The sequence below is a fragment of the Chiloscyllium punctatum genome, chromosome 23 (assembly GCF_047496795.1).
Source record: "Chiloscyllium punctatum isolate Juve2018m chromosome 23, sChiPun1.3, whole genome shotgun sequence".
Taxonomy (NCBI): Eukaryota; Metazoa; Chordata; class Chondrichthyes; order Orectolobiformes; family Hemiscylliidae; genus Chiloscyllium; species Chiloscyllium punctatum.
The window spans coordinates 83322556-83338414 of NC_092761.1; the positions used below are offsets into that span (position 1 = coordinate 83322556).

The 15859-nt window shown below is 38.4% G+C and overlaps 1 protein-coding gene across 2 annotated transcripts in view; it reads left to right on the forward strand.

Moving 5' to 3' along the window:
* The window catches only part of dpagt1 (dolichyl-phosphate (UDP-N-acetylglucosamine) N-acetylglucosaminephosphotransferase 1 (GlcNAc-1-P transferase)), a 29133-nt gene extending 13493 nt beyond the window's left edge, over window positions 1-15640 (forward strand). The window contains exons 3-9 of one of the 2 annotated variants that reach the window (XM_072593315.1): window positions 686-899; window positions 2176-2322; window positions 5274-5358; window positions 8517-8705; window positions 9086-9173; window positions 12051-12206; window positions 13416-15640. In XM_072593315.1, the coding sequence (XP_072449416.1) occupies window positions 686-899; window positions 2176-2322; window positions 5274-5358; window positions 8517-8705; window positions 9086-9173; window positions 12051-12206; window positions 13416-13481 (945 nt within the window). In that variant the 3' untranslated portion in view covers window positions 13482-15640. The remainder of the gene's footprint in view (window positions 1-685; window positions 900-2175; window positions 2323-5273; window positions 5359-8516; window positions 8706-9085; window positions 9174-12050; window positions 12207-13415) is intronic. The other variant, XM_072593316.1, reaches the window with a different exon arrangement.
* Window positions 15641-15859: the final 219 nt, after the last annotated feature.

Here is a 15859-nt window from a genome sequence, read left to right on the forward strand (position 1 = left end):
GTATAGAATGAGCTGCCAGAGGAAGTGGTGGAAGCTGGTACAATTACAACATTTAAGAAGCATCTGGATAGGTATATGAATGGGAAGGGTTTGGAGGGATGTGGGCCAGATGCTGGCAAATGGGACGAGATTAAGTTAAGATGTCTGGTCATCATGGATGAGTTGGATCGAAGGGTCTGTTTCCTTGCTGTACATCTCTGACTCTGACAGTTCTGAGTGTGTCTTGGAACATTAAAGGTGGTGTGTAAGCACATGCATTTATCATGTATTATAAATGTATTTGTCAAAACAAATAATATTTTTCACATGTTTGCCCCAATAAAAATTGTCTGAAGTATTTAGTTTTACAATGGTGTTGATAAATAGCAGACAAATTGCAAATGTTAACAAAAGCGCTGTGGAACGGACATATTTTACCCAGAGTGCCATAAATTGGGGTGTCATGTAAAGACATGAGGCCTCATCGGGTATCCAGATGGTGTACAATAAAACTCAGAAGACAGAAAAATGGTGTCTAAATTGCATTACTTGCCTCTTAATGATCTTCCTGAGCATCTGGCAGTAGCATGAATAGAAACTGGCATTTCATAGAGATTTGTGCTGTGAATCACAGGAAAGAGACAAAGTATGAAGTCATTGCTAAAAGTTTTCAATGCCGTGATTTTATTTGAATTTGTGTTTTCAGTTTGTACAGCTGATTGGGGCACTCCTTGCCATCTGCTGCATGATATTCCTAGGGTTCGCAGATGACGTCTTGAACTTGCAATGGAGACACAAGTTGCTACTGCCGACCATGGCATCCCTGCCCCTTCTCATGGTGTACTTTACCAACTTTGGTAATACCATGATTGTCGTGCCAAAGCCATTTCGCTTTCTTTTGGGTCTCCATTTGGACTTGGGTAAGTTCTGAATCTTGGAGTCTACTACATGCCAGCAGCATTATCATAGCAACATAGAAGATAGGAGCTGGACAAGGCCATTCGGCCCTTTGAGCCTGTTCTGCCATTCATCATGATCTTGGCTCATTACCCAACTCAATAGCATAATCTTGCTTTCTCCCCATTACCTTTGATCCCATTCCCCAAGTGCTATACCTAGCCATCTCTTGATGTTTTGGCATCATAGCTGCTGTTCAACTAAAACAAAAAGGGCGTTTACTTCACTGTTGATCTTCACAGGTTTGTGAGAAACAGATGTAGTATTTATTATAAGTCTGGTCTTTAGCATTTTCTATTGTTAATACATACAGTAGTGCCAAGATTCTACTCTGTGGTAAATTTTATGTTTATAACAACATGGAATTAGTGAAGCAACTTCACAAAATGTTATGCATCAACAAGCCAATCTGTTTCCCTTTTGTAAGCAATCATTATTGAACCCAAACTGAGTTAGGCTGGTCATTTACAGTTGGAGATTTATAATGGACATTAGCATTATAAATAGAGGTTGTAGTTCTAAGTGTTAAGGACCATTGCGATGTCACCTTGGTATGGGGGGTGTGTGTGTGTGTGGAGGTGTTGGTGACACTGCCACAGAGCAAAAGGAGGGTGGTATAGTGAGTAATGGATCTAGCATGTAGTTACAGGACAGTAATCTCAAAGATAAAGTCAACATAGCCAATCGTACCATATGAAAAACATTAGAGAGATGACCAGTGATGGTTTAACCTAACACCTCCGATGGAGGGAGGGTCCTTCATGATGACCTCAGTCAGTGCAGGAATTGAAACTGTCATCGCTGTGCCTCGCAAACCAGCTGTCCAGCTAACTGAGCTAGCCAACTCCCTAGTGATCTCAATAGAGAAGTCGTGTGCAGGCAGACCAGTGAAGATGTATAACCTATATCAAGAAATTTCTATTCTGATTTTTGTTTGCTAGTTTTGCTGACATTGCATTTGGGTATACATTGATATAGTCATGAGGCAGTATTTATATCTATTTTTTAGTGTATGCAGGAAATAATTCCTTTCACAAGTTAACTAGGACCATGCATATTTTAGATCTATTTTAATTGGGAATTAACCTGTTTTTGATGTAAAGCAATGTTGTAAGTTTTAATTTTTTTTGAGGGTCAGTAGATTTGAATACCAAATAAATGGATTTTTTTCTCTATTGGACACATCAAATAAACTCCTGTGTAAATATCCATCTCTCTGTTTATGTTGTTCCCTTTCAGGAATCCTTTATTATGCATATATGGGAATGCTAGCAGTCTTCTGTACAAATGCTATCAACATTCTGGCAGGGATCAATGGCATTGAGGCTGGACAATCTCTGGTGATTGCCATGTCCATCATTGTTTTCAATTTAGTCGAGTTAAATGGTAAGTTGACCAGAATGTGGAATTTAGATGTTTCAGCCTCATGTTCTCGAAGGCAGGACGTTTTCATCTTACTTTATGTTTGGGGTTTGTGTTATTCTTCCTGAACCCAGTTGATTGTTTTGATAATGCCATGACACTCTGTCCCTTTCCTCATATGGTCAGCTTATATAATGTGAAAGAGTAGACCATCATTTTCCAATAAAAATTTGGAAAAATTGATTCAGTATTTCAAATACCCTAACACTAAGATTTTAAGGGAACTTATTAACTAGATACAAAATTAGGTGCAATAATGATTCACAGAATAAAGATAAATTATGAAGTGTTTTTTATCCTAATGTCATGTACCGTCTATGCTGGAGTACAACATAGGTTTATCAGAATGATGCCTAGATTTCAGGGGTTAAGTTATGAGGAGAGCTGGTACAGACTTATCTGGAAATTAGAGGTTTAAAGGGTGATCTTATTGAAACCTTCAAGATTGAAGAGGAAAAGACAGGGTAGATAAAGGTTGGAGAATCTATAACTGAGGAGCATGGTCTGAGAATTAGGGCTGAACTGTTCAGGAGAGATGTGAGGAAGCACTTGTATGCACAAAGGGTGTTAGCTATTTGGAACACTTTCGCAAATGACAATAAGAATCAGTTGTTAGTTTTAAATCTGAGATAAACCTTTTTGTTTTGTTAGGCAAAAGTATTAAGGGATATGGGGCCAAAGACAGCTGTATGGAGTTAGGCCACAGATCAGCCAGGATCTCATTGAATGGTAGAACAGGCTTGAGAGGCTGAATGGCCAAGCTATGTTCCTATCATAAGTTGAACTGTAGCTACTTGTTCCTTATGGAGTTGAAAAAGTATGTTTTAGATAATGTTTCACCCTCACCTTTTTTACACACTGACACTGGATGCTCATTGAGTTGTAGCCATATTGCTGTCCTACAGAGTCTGTATCTAGTCTGAAGATCTTTGATGTTGAAATAAGGAATTAAAAAAGGACAGTGCTACATTCCCTTGCATTAACATTCTTTGCACTTGGGAGCAAAAATACATTTTTAAAATCTGTAGATAAAGATCAGGAGGTTCAGAGACAATTTGATTTTTTTTTTCTCTACGCCCAGAGGCTTGTGTGTATCTAGAACTCACTGCCTAAGAGGGTTCAGACAGAAAGCTTCAAGACATTGTCATAGTATTTAGATGAGTATCTGATAGACCAAACTGAAGACTACAGACGGAGTGCTGGAAAATAGGATTAGAGTAGATAAATGCTTGATGATGAGTGCAGACATAATGGCTGTATCTCTGCTGTAAAAAAACCTACAGGGATATGGGCCTTGTCTCTTATTAAAGACAATTGGTGGTGATTTCACCTGCAGGTCACAAAACTCCAGGCAAGGGGCAAGGGGCAAGGTCAAGAAAGTGGGACTTTAATTGTGACCTCAACTAGCTCAGGAAATGAACTAAATGATTCTTTGACTCTACACTTTTTAAACTTTCACCTGAAAGATCATCAATCTGACTAAAACTGTTTTGGTCTCTACAGATGCCAGTAGACTTGGATATTTCCAGCATTTTCTACTTTAGATTATATATTGCATTTCCAAAGTAGTATTTTGACTTGGTATTCTTTAAAAGGGCAAAATAAATAAATACAAATTATTATTTAGACCATCAGGTTAGGAAATATGAACAGTAGTAGGCAGTTCGGCCCCTTGAGCCTGCTCTGCCATTCAATAGAATCATGGCCGATTCAACATTTCCCAAATCCACTTTCCTGCCTGTTCTCTGTAACCCTTGATTTCTCCTACCAATCAAACATTTATCTACTTCAGCCTTAAATATACAAAAGGATTGTGTCCCCACAACTCTCTGTGGCAAGGAGGTCGAAAGACACCAAACGTTCTGAGAGAAGGAATTCCTCCTCTCTCAGTCTTTAATTTATGATGTTTCATATCAAAAAGGACACTCTCGGTTTAGACACGTTTCCTATGTAGCAACGGCTAAAGCACAAAAAGAGAGTTAATTTTGTATTAGATACTTTGGCTGATCTAAACTATGTTTAAAAAACATTGTATAAACACCAAGCTCATTCTTTTATCATTTAACCCAAGGTGAGCACAAACATTAGTGAAACTAACTACCAAATGTTAGATCCCTGATTTGTATTCTCGGCCAATCCTAGCCAGGGTGGTGCTATAGGTCAGGCAGTTGGTCTTAGCCATCTGAAGTCAGGGAGGGCAAAATGTTGAAGTCTCTCTTCGTTGTAATCTGCTACAGAGCTGAGAAACGCAAGTCTGTGTAAGGTGAGGCCATAGTCAGATGGGGAGGCCCAGTGAAAAATAATAGAAGAGAAAAGTTTTAAAAAGACATTTTAAATAAAAAGACAGCGAGAGAAGTAAGATGGAGGGATTAAAGAAGGGAGTTCAATTCAGATTGCAGCACAGCGATTGAGAGTATTTTTCCAGAGTGGAGCAAACTAGACAGGGATCAAGATCAGGGTCAAGAGCGACTGACTGAGGAAGGAGAAATAGCTGAGGAAGTCACCAAAGAACATTGGCAAGAGTATTGCTGTGAAAGAATTTGAACATTTATATAGCACCTTTTAACAATCCCAGGCTGCCAAAGTTTTACAAACAATTAAGTTAATCTGAAATATGGTCACTGTTGCAATGCAGAAAATGCAGGATCCAATGTGATAAATAGCACTGTGATAATTAGCAGATAATCAGGATATTGTTGGGTTAGGCCTCCTGGAAAAATATCCTGTGAACAAATGGTTACATTAGATTCCAGAGTGTCAGAAAAGCAACATCTTTTAGCTGTAAATTCGTGTTGAGAAAAAAGAAAACAAATTTAAATGCAAGGATTAAACCAAGAGATTACAACTGCTCTGGGTAATAGTACCCTCTCTTGTGTATGGAATAAATATTAACAATTTTTGTTTTCTCCTTTTAGGTGACTACAAAGATGACCACATATTCTCCTTGTACTTCATGATACCATTTTTCTTCACCACTTTAGGGCTTCTGTACCATAACTGGTATGGTAACTTTTTACATTATGTTGTTTCACTTCATACAATTAACACAAGGTACAGATGTACCCGATACTTGCAAGTATCAACTCAGGAAGTGTACACTCGTCAGCAATCATATTTGCAATGATGTTTTTTTCTTCCTGTGCATTTCTTGGACTCGGCCTTTTCCCTACTCAATAAGTAAAATATGCATCAAACAAACCACATTCAAAAGGGAACATGAAGGTACAGAAAGGCAGCAACCATTTGCAAATAGAATGTTGCAGCTAGTGACCAACAGAACAATAAGATAAGTTCAATTCTTACACCTTCTTTGATGTATAAAATTGATTTCAAAATAAAAAGTTACAGCACAAAATTGGGCAGTTTGAACCAACTGGTCAGTACTGATCTTCATTACCACAGAGTCGCCTCCCAAATCTATTTCATCCAACTTTATCTGCATATCCTTTTTTCTTCTTATTTTCTTTATGTATTTTGCTGGCTTCAAATTAAAGATGCCTCCTGTTTGTCACAGCCATCTCCACGTGATTGAGAAAACAAATTGCTCTTCAATTCCTTATTGGATTTATTAGAAACTAACTTCTATGTAAAGACCTTTGGATTCCTTGCAAATCTGCAAAGCAATTTGCTTGTATTTGCATATCGTCGTTGTTTTAAATGAAACTAGCTATTCAAGTCCCAAGTGGGAGGACATCTGCAGAATATCTGCTCTATTAAAGAAAACATTTTTTTTTAATAAGGAATCTATTATTTAGAACAGTTAATTTTCAGCACTTGCATGTGAGAATGATTTGCCAAGTATTGAAGCAATCCTGGAGATTCCCAGTCACATTACTTCGGTATACCTGTCAAGCGAGGAACCTAGAAACATGCAGGCCATTCAGCTCCTCGAACCTATTCCACTATTCTAGATCACAGATGATCATCTACCTCAATGACATATTCCCATGCCATTCCTATCTACCTTGATATCATTGGTAATTACAAATCTGTCAATCTTGAATTTATTTAATGGCCAAGTTTCTATAGCTCCCTCACGTGGACAATACTAAATATACCCCATCTTTAGAGTGAAGAAATCTTTCCCTATTTGAATCCAAAATGGCTTACTCATCCCATACTCTGAGATTGTGTGTTATATGCAGTGGGAGAGAAATGTTTTTGAATAGTGTAAATGTCCACATTTTCAGTGAGAATTTTATTTTGGTTAACTATGCTCCATAAAACTTTCATCCCACTGTTTTAAAAAATACTTTCTCATCACATTGTTTTCTGAAATGTTATTACACACCTTAGGAGCAGGTGGGATTTGAAGCCAGGTCTCCTGATTCAGAGTTAGTGTCCCAATCACTGCCTAAATAAAATGCTTATCTGACTGTTTACTAACTCCCTGTACTTATATGATCAATTCACATCCAATCACCTCTTTAATTAACATCATCAACCTGTTCCCTCAATGCATGAGGTCTCGAGCATCACGTCAGACCATATACAATGATAACAGTGTCCTCTGGCTCTGGACTTATCCACCTCAATCAGATGAAACATCCTTTCTGCATTTGTCCCTTTTATGAGTTTTAAGTTTCTATGAGATCATCTTTCACTTTTCTACACTTTAGAGAATACAGGCCCAGTCTCCTCAATGCTGCTGTCCCAAGAATTAATTGGTGAAACTTCTCTGCACTTGCTCTGTGATAAATATATTCTTCTTTAGGCATTGGACCAAAACTGCACACAGTACTCCAGGTCCAGTCTCAGCGGATTCTAAACAATTGAAGCAAGATATATTCTGTCTTGTGATAAAGACCAGCAGACCAACAGTCTTCCAAATTGCCATCTCTGCCTGGATGTTAGCTTTCAGTGAGTTATGTACAAGGCAACCCAGGTTGTTAGCACATTAACACTCCCACACACTCATCCTTTAATAAATACTCCACACTAATGTCCCCACAGCTGCTCCAATGTTCCACGTACAGCAATCGGCATGATTTACTTCAGTTCTGGAGGTCTCTGCTGCGCACGTAACTTAGAGGTCCACACAGAAGAAGAAAATGTTAGAAGGAACACTACTCTACACCTTTTCTCCTCCTACCAAAATGGATAACCTCACATTTTCCTTCTGCCATATTTTTCCCACTCACTCAACTTGTCACAATCCCTTTGAAATGTCTCTCCTTCATCCTCACGCACACATCACCACTTAATTTCCTGTCAGTTCCAACATTAAACTTAGTTGCCATACCCAAATTATTGATTTCATAATGTGAACAGTTGGGGCCTAAGGACCAATGGATACAATACCACACCAGTCGCAGCATATCACCCTGAAAATAACCTATTTATTCTTATTCTCATGTTCCTATCATTAAATAATCCTTAGTCCCTGCCAATATATTACCCCATCTCATGTGCTCTAATCATGTTTACTAACCTGTGTGGAGCTTTATCGAAAGTCGTCTGAGAATTCAAGTACTGTACTCAAAGGGCAGTCATGCTCTTTATGCCCACATATTGTGGAAGCTGCATTTTTTAAAATCCCTTTTCTAACTGGTAAGTGTAAGGAAAATCCAACTAAATGGATTGTCCTGTTATGCTTCCATATCCCTTTGTAGAAGGCAGAGACTGCAGCAAAAAATGGAAAACCTTCTTTAAAAAGAAACTGAATATGGGATCACTGCATGTGTACACCATCAGAACAGAGAGGGAATAGGCAGTCAAAATTCCTTACTCCACTGTGATTTACTCTTCATGTTGGATATTTGGAGATGTGTCGCAGTTTGTTGGTAGCGCGGTGGCCCAGTGGTTAATACTGCTGTCGCACAGCACCAGGGACCTGGGTTCAATTCCACCTTCGAGTGACGGTCTATATGGAGTGTGCACATTCTCCCCATGTCTGCGTGCATTTCCTCTGGGTGCTCCAGTTTACTCCCACTGTCCAGTGATGTGCAGGTTAGGTTGATTGGCTGTGCTAAATTGCCCATCGTGTCCAGAGATATCCAGGCTAGGTGGATTAACCATGGAAAAAGGGTTAGGGTTGGGTGTTGTTTGGAAGGTCGGTATGGACTTGATGAGCTGAATGGCCTGCTTCCAAGTTGTTGGAACTCTATGACTCTATTTTATGAAAGCTGTTTTGACTTGTACTCCTTCATGTGCTGCAGGTATCCTTCTAAAGTCTTTGTGGGCGACACGTTCTGTTACTTTGCGGGAATGACATTCGCAGTGGTTGGGATCCTTGGCCACTTCAGTAAGACCATGATGCTGTTCTTCATCCCTCAGGTGCTCAACTTTCTCTACTCAGTGCCTCAGCTCTTCCGTATCATTCCATGCCCACGACACAGACTGCCAAGGTACATCCACGTTTACATACCGGATATACATTTATAAGAACTGGAAAATGACTCTCTTTCAGGAAACCGCTATTTCCGTGTGCAACCTGTTGGTGAACCTTTGTGAACCAATTAATTATAATGAAGCAAGTTAAGGCCACTGAGAACTTTTTGAAGGAGCACAAAATAGTTTAAATACATTGTCAGTATCTAATGTTAAACTTGGTAGGTTGGGATGTTGAAGGGATTTCAACTGCTTTCTGCATATGTAACCATGAATTTGTCTTAGATACTGTGTAAATATGTCTATAAATAGATCTTGTATTACGCATACAGGATATGACATATGTGCTGGAAAAAAATGCATTATACATATTTTACTTCTCTGCTTTCACATCCAGATTAGATCCTCGTACTGGAAAGCTGGGAATGAGTTATTCAACGTTCAAAACTAAGGATTTGCCTAGACTTGGAGATTTCATATTAAGGGTACTTGTTTTATTAACTGCTGTGTTTTCTGTGGCCTTGGTTGGGGTGGAATGTCTTTGTAACTGCATTTATCATTGTGATCTGAACAAGGGTTATTGCACCATGGCAGGAGTAAGTAAATTTAACACGGGTTCTTGCAAGCCACACCAACACTGGAGGAAAAATTGGGAAATGCTACCTATTAATTTCCATACTGGGAGCCGGCAGTATTGCCAATTCAAAAGATGCAAATATAATGAACATTTTGTCATCTTTGTATGTGTGTATGTATTTTGTCCCTCTTTGGACTCTCTGCTGCAGACCACCCAACCATGTTGCTGGAAGGAGTTTTGTTTTTGCATGTGAGGGAAGAGAAAACTGCTTCTCAATGTAAAGTTGAGCCAAATTTGGTTTGGAAACACCCCATTTAGTTCCTTTGCAACTTTTGCTTTAGAACAAAATGTATTTCCTTGTAACAAATCCAAGTCCTAATGCTGTGAAATACAACTAGTGTCACTTCTGTTTAAATCATGTTAATCGAATGTCGTTATCACATCTGCCTGAAATCTTCTGCATTCAAAAAACAAGATACCGAAATTAAAATGGAATAGCCTTCACATGCCACCATTATGAATTCAACAATAAGAGTCCTGCTAGTTGTGTGAAGTGACCGTGAAAGTGGAGTCGCAGGTAGATAGGATAGTGAAGAAGGCATTTGATATGCTTGCCATTTTAGTCAGTGCATTGAGTAAAGGAATTGGGAGGTCATGTTGCAGCTATACAGGACATTGATTAGGCCACTGTTGGAATACTTTATACAGTTCTGGTCTCCCTGCTATAGGAAGGATGTGAGATTTGAAAGGGTTTGGGAAAGATTTACAAGAACGTTGCCAGGAATGGAGGGTTTATATTATAAGGAGAGGCTGAATAGACTGGGGCTATTTTCCCTGGAGCAATGGAGGCTGAGGGATGACCTTATAGAAGTTTATAAAATCATGAGGGGCATGTATTGGGTGAATCGGCAAGGTCTTTTCCCTGGGGTGGGCGAGTCCAGAACTAGAGGTTTTGGGTGAGAGGGAAGATGGGACCTAAGTGGCAACTTTTTCACACAGAGGGTGGTATGTGTATGGAACAAGCTGCCAGAGGAAGTGATGGAGGCTGGTACAGTTGCAACATTTAAAAAGCATCTAAATGGATATGTGAATAGGAAGGGTTTAGAAGCATCTGAGCCAAGTGCTGGCAAATGGGACCAGATTGGGGTGGCACGGTGGCTCGGTGATTAGCACTGTTGTCTCTCAGCACCAGGGACCTGGGTTCGATTTCAGCCTCGGGCAACCGTCTGTGTGGAGTTTTCAGATTCTTCCATGTCTGCATCGGTTTCCTCTGGGTGCTCTGGTTTCCCCCCACAATTCAAAGATGTGCAGGCTAGGTGAATTGACCATGCTAAATTACCCATAGAGTTCAGGGATGTGTAGATTTGGCGCTTTGGCAGGAGTAAATGTAGAGCTATAGGATAGGGGAATGGGTCTGGATGGGTTAATCTTCAGAGGGTCGGTGTGGCCTTGTTGGGCCAATGGGCCTGTTTACACACTGTAGGGATTCTATGATTAATTTAGGATACCTGGTTGGAAAGGACAAGTTGGCCTGAAGGATCTGTTTCCGTGCTATACTGCTCCATGACTCTTTGTGCTTGTGCTATTGTAAATGAAGTGTTTGAGGTATGCTGAGGTTTCATGTAAATAGAAGTTCCTTTTGAGTTAAAGTGGCAGATATTGCGCAACCGTATCTGTGTCAGAAGGATGTCCAATGACTTTAACGTAAAAAGTGAGGCTGACATTCTCGTGCAGCATTGAGGGAATACAGCAACCAGAAACAGCATCTTTCTATTGAGGCATTAAACAGATGTCCTTTTTACCTATTCAGATGGATGAGAGAGATGTAATGATGCTATTTCAAAGAAAAGTAGGGGAACTATCTCTATATATAAAAATAGAAAATTCTGGAGAGACTCCGTAGATCTGTGGAGATGATGCTGCCATCATTATTATTTCAAGTCCATGTGAAGGTGATATCAGTCTTCAAATGTTAACTCTCTTCCTCCATGGATGCTGCCAGACCTGCTGAGTTGCTTCAGTAATTTCTGTTTTTATTTGAGTATTTGTGTTCACAGTATTTTAGTTTGATTTGAGATTCCTGACTGTCTTTGTCAATTTTTATCTCTCAGTCAACATGACTAAAGCAGATTACCTAGCAGTTATTGAGTTGCTTTTGTGGAAGTTTGCTACATGCATTTCCTATGTTACAACACTGAAAACATTTTAAACTATAACATTTATTGTCTGTGTAGCACTTAGTGCCTTAGCTACTTGTCACGATAGAAATTCAATTTATTTTTCTTTTAATCTAGCCCATCATTTTCCTCCTGATATCGGGTTTGCTGTTTACTGATTTTGTAGTTAAAGCATCAATTTATTTTAGTTAATTTTATTGTACTATTATCTACACACTACTGCCAATTTTTTATTTTATGTAGACACTTTTATTTAATAATTTCGACCTAGACCTGTAAATCTGTTTGCTTGATTTGATTTTGACTACTTGTAGAAAGTTAATGCTGTTTGCACCACAGTGATTTGGTTGTATGTGATCAATGTTTAAAATTACAAGCTAGAGAATAAATAAAAATGTACTCCCTAAACGAATGAAATTTGTGTTTACCCAAAGTGAGACAAATCAACACAAGGCACCTTTCACAATGAGAGGCCTAGCTAATCTCACCCAATCAGCCACTCACAGATAATCAGACCAAAATCATGTGGAGGGACACCTTTCTTTAAAATAGCGGGGAAGCAGTGAAAACTTCATTTTGGGAATGAATGTTAACACTGTTTCTTGTAGGTGGCTGAAAAATTCCATTTGGTAGAAGTGACTCGTGGAATTGGAGACAACAAAGAGTACATACAGTGCAACAACCTCACTCTGCTAAACTTTGTATTAAAGCTGATTGGCCCTACACATGAGAGAACCCTGACCATTATACTTCTGTTCATCCAGGTGAGAGTTGCTGCAGGCAACAAAAATCTTGCACCAATTCAACTTAATCAGTAGAGCAGATGGAAGATATTTTAAAGTGTTGTTGCTATGGAGACAAAGTTGCTATGGACAACTTTAGTGGTTTCTTATAATTTTGCTGTAATTAATCTGTAAATACGTACACATAGCTTTGTCAAATTCACCAAAGGTAGATGTTGTGACCTGTGAACCTGAACAAAGCCCATTATTTTCAGTTCACCACAGTCACTCAATAAGTGGAACAGACTTTTTCTAATAAGTATAATTGGCTTTAGGACAACAGGGTAGAAATCAGCCTTTTGCAAGATTGTAATCTTTGGTGATACAGCAAACTTTGTTTAACTAGAAACTAATGAACCAGCACTCTCAACAAACTGGCCAAAACTGAATACCTCACATTTACTGTATTACCACAATCTACTGTGACATCTGAGTAGTCTATGTTCTAGTCCTTTGAGGGTGCGAGCGAAAAGGTTTTTTGCTGATGATTTTTATTATTATTCATGTGATTTATGCTGTCAAGTATAATAGTGATGTGCATAGCCCCCCTCCGTTACAATCATTCCAGCAAAGCTAGTAGTCGTTTTGAGCAGACCTTCCAAATTCTAGTTCCAAATTTTGCACTGAATGCATGAATTAATAAAATCTGCAAAAAAATTGGTTTTATGACCCCTGGAGATTGAGTTTTGTTTCCTGTCTATGGACTGGCTGCAATTAACAGTAGAGCAGACAAGAGCTAAAGGACAGTTTAAGAATAAATTGCCTGTTTTAGGACAAAGAAAAGGTGACATTTTTTTCTCTCTAAATCATTAGTCTGTAGAATTCTCTTCTCCAGAGGAGATAGGATCATTGACTATATTTATTCAAGGCAGAGCTTCGTAGACTTTGGAAAAAGTAGTATGTGGTTATGAGGCAAGGGCAGATTGGAAAGTGAAGTGAACCAGATCAGCCATGATTTTATTGAATGATGGAGCAGGTTAAAGGCTGAATAGCCTACTCCTGGTATTAGCTCCTACGTTTTTAACTGCTGCACTTAATTATCTGTGGCATCTATTTGATTAAATATGTGAAATCAAATGCATTTTACATTTGTTCAACTCTACAAAAGATTCAAGGACACAAACCAATTTGAATGTTTTGCTGTTTCTGTGCTTTTAACCTTGCATTTGTCTTCTCACTCCCAACATCCAGGTCACTGGAAGTGCGTTTGCTTTCATGGTCCGTTATCACCTGGTCCGCTGGTTTTACGATGTTTGATTCGGAATCAAAAATACTTGAAATATAGTTTGGATTATTCCTATTTTGGGAGTGAGCTATTTACCTTATTTTCCCCCTTACTGCACCAACTCAGGGGATACTGGAGAGTTAATCACTGCTCTAGATGAATGTGTGTTTTTTTTTGTCTGTTTTAAGTATCTATTGTCTCATCTTACATAATGTGCCTAAGAATTAAGTTTGAAGATTTTCGGTTCCATTTCCTTAGAAATTTTAGGAATCAGTTGATGGAATAGGGAAGTTTCTGTTCTTGTATTTTAAGGGATCACTTGAAATAATATGGCAAGATGTTTTCTCCAGTTAGTGGGGATAATTTAAATTCAATGTAAATTTTCCCTGAGCATGCACTTGGTGTATTGCACACCTCATTGATATATGTTCCTGTAGTATTCAGTGCAATATTTAAGGACTTTAGTTTACTTTACAGTGGGTATAGTATTTTGAACACCTTAAAACCAGAAGTCTTTGTCATCTTCAGACTAATTCTTACCTTTAATCTTCTTTGTTCTAGTGATTCTGGACTGTAATGTGCGGTAAGGCACAATCTCCTGTATTATTGCACTTCCCTGTTTAGACTTGGAAGTTTAGCATCCTGAATTAAATTCGGCCATAAAATATCTTTTCCAATTCCTCAACAGTGTTAGCATTTAAATAGTGTCTGTCATTGTTTGTGCACTGGATCTTTGAAGGAATGAAGAATTTGAGAACCAAGAACAGTCCTCACTTAGACAATAGTGTACACTGGCAGTAAGTGAGGAGAAAGCCCATTCATATACCCGAGCCTTCTCCCAAAGAATGTGTAGCTTGAAATTTTGAATATGGTGTGACCAGATATTAAAATGACTACATTGTCAAAACACTAGTTATGATATCAGAGGGTATGTCTGCAGGCTTATTCAACAGGCAGCATCCATTTTATAATTTCAGGAAAATACAAAAGCAAACACAGGTGAAAAGGGTACAATGCAATCTGGTTAGGTGACCCATTCTCCAGTGACTCTTACAACTTTCCAGAATATGCAAACATTTTGGCAATGTCAACGATACAGTGTTTACAACTCTTGCAGGATCGGTCAAAGATAATAATCTGGCCAGAATGCTGGTGAAATTGCCATCCTGATTTAAAAAGCAAATTGCATTCAAAAGGAAATGGTGGTCAAGCAGCTGCAACAAAGTGGTTTGTACATTTAAGGCATGTGATATTCCCAAATGCCATTGGCTGGTAATGAGTCTGCTTTCGGCAGTCTGTTGCCAAGGGTAAAAATCCAAAGAAATTGCTTGCCACTTAAACAAAATACCGTGGATGCTAGAAATCCAAACTGATGCCAGAAAATGGAAGCATTCAGGCAATATTTGTAAAGAGGGAAACTGAGTCAATATGTTTAGGCTGGTCACCCTGAAGTATTGACTTCATTTCTGTCTCCACAGATGCTGCAAGACCTGCAGATTGTTTACAGCATTTTTGGTTTTAATGCTATTGTTTAGTTTTTTTTGTGTTGAGAAAACGAAGTGTTATACATGGAGACTGGGAATGAATGTATGAGCAAATCACACAGTGCATGAAAGTCAAAGAAATGTTGCTTTGAAATACAACTAGCATGCTTCAGGTGCTAGTAATTTTTTTTTAACATTTTGGAATTCAAATCAACCTGTAACCAACTTATTTGAAAATGCATAAAATTATTATGTTGGTCTTGATGGGACACACTAACAACTAAGCTGAATTTGACACTTATTTAATCTTAATTTGCATCAGAAGCAGAAATTCTGTTGTCTGGATATTTTGAGTCAGAGAGACACTTTTCACTGTGAAGATGAGCTGTTGCAGGCTATGCACATGGTTACTGAAGTAACCATACATAGATACCTACTGTTTATAAGTCCTTTGTGTGAATAATTCACACCTTTGTTCAATTGCTGTTGATGTGGTATGACCTCAGTTCAGTGCATGGTAACTGAAAAGATTAATGAATGAATAATTGATTAAAGTGCAAGAGCATATTGCTTTTTATGTGCTAGATTATACGAATTGTGTGCGAGTGTATAATTGAAACTCGGATACTCTGGAATTTGGTTAATATAAATGGCAAACATGAGTTTGAGATTGTGACTTCAGTATCTAAATAAAATCTTTAAAGAAACGACCTAGTAAGAGCATTTTTTTAATGATCCAATAACATGCATAACAAATTCCAAATGGAATAATTTTGCACTGCTTTATCAAGTGCGGTATAAGTGAATATTGAATATGAGTTTTGTTCTGAGGTGAAACAAAAAGAAATCCTTGTATTTGTAGCCTTTCTCCAACTCTGGTCATCTCAGACTACTTCACATCCAACATGGAAATAGGTAATTTTGCT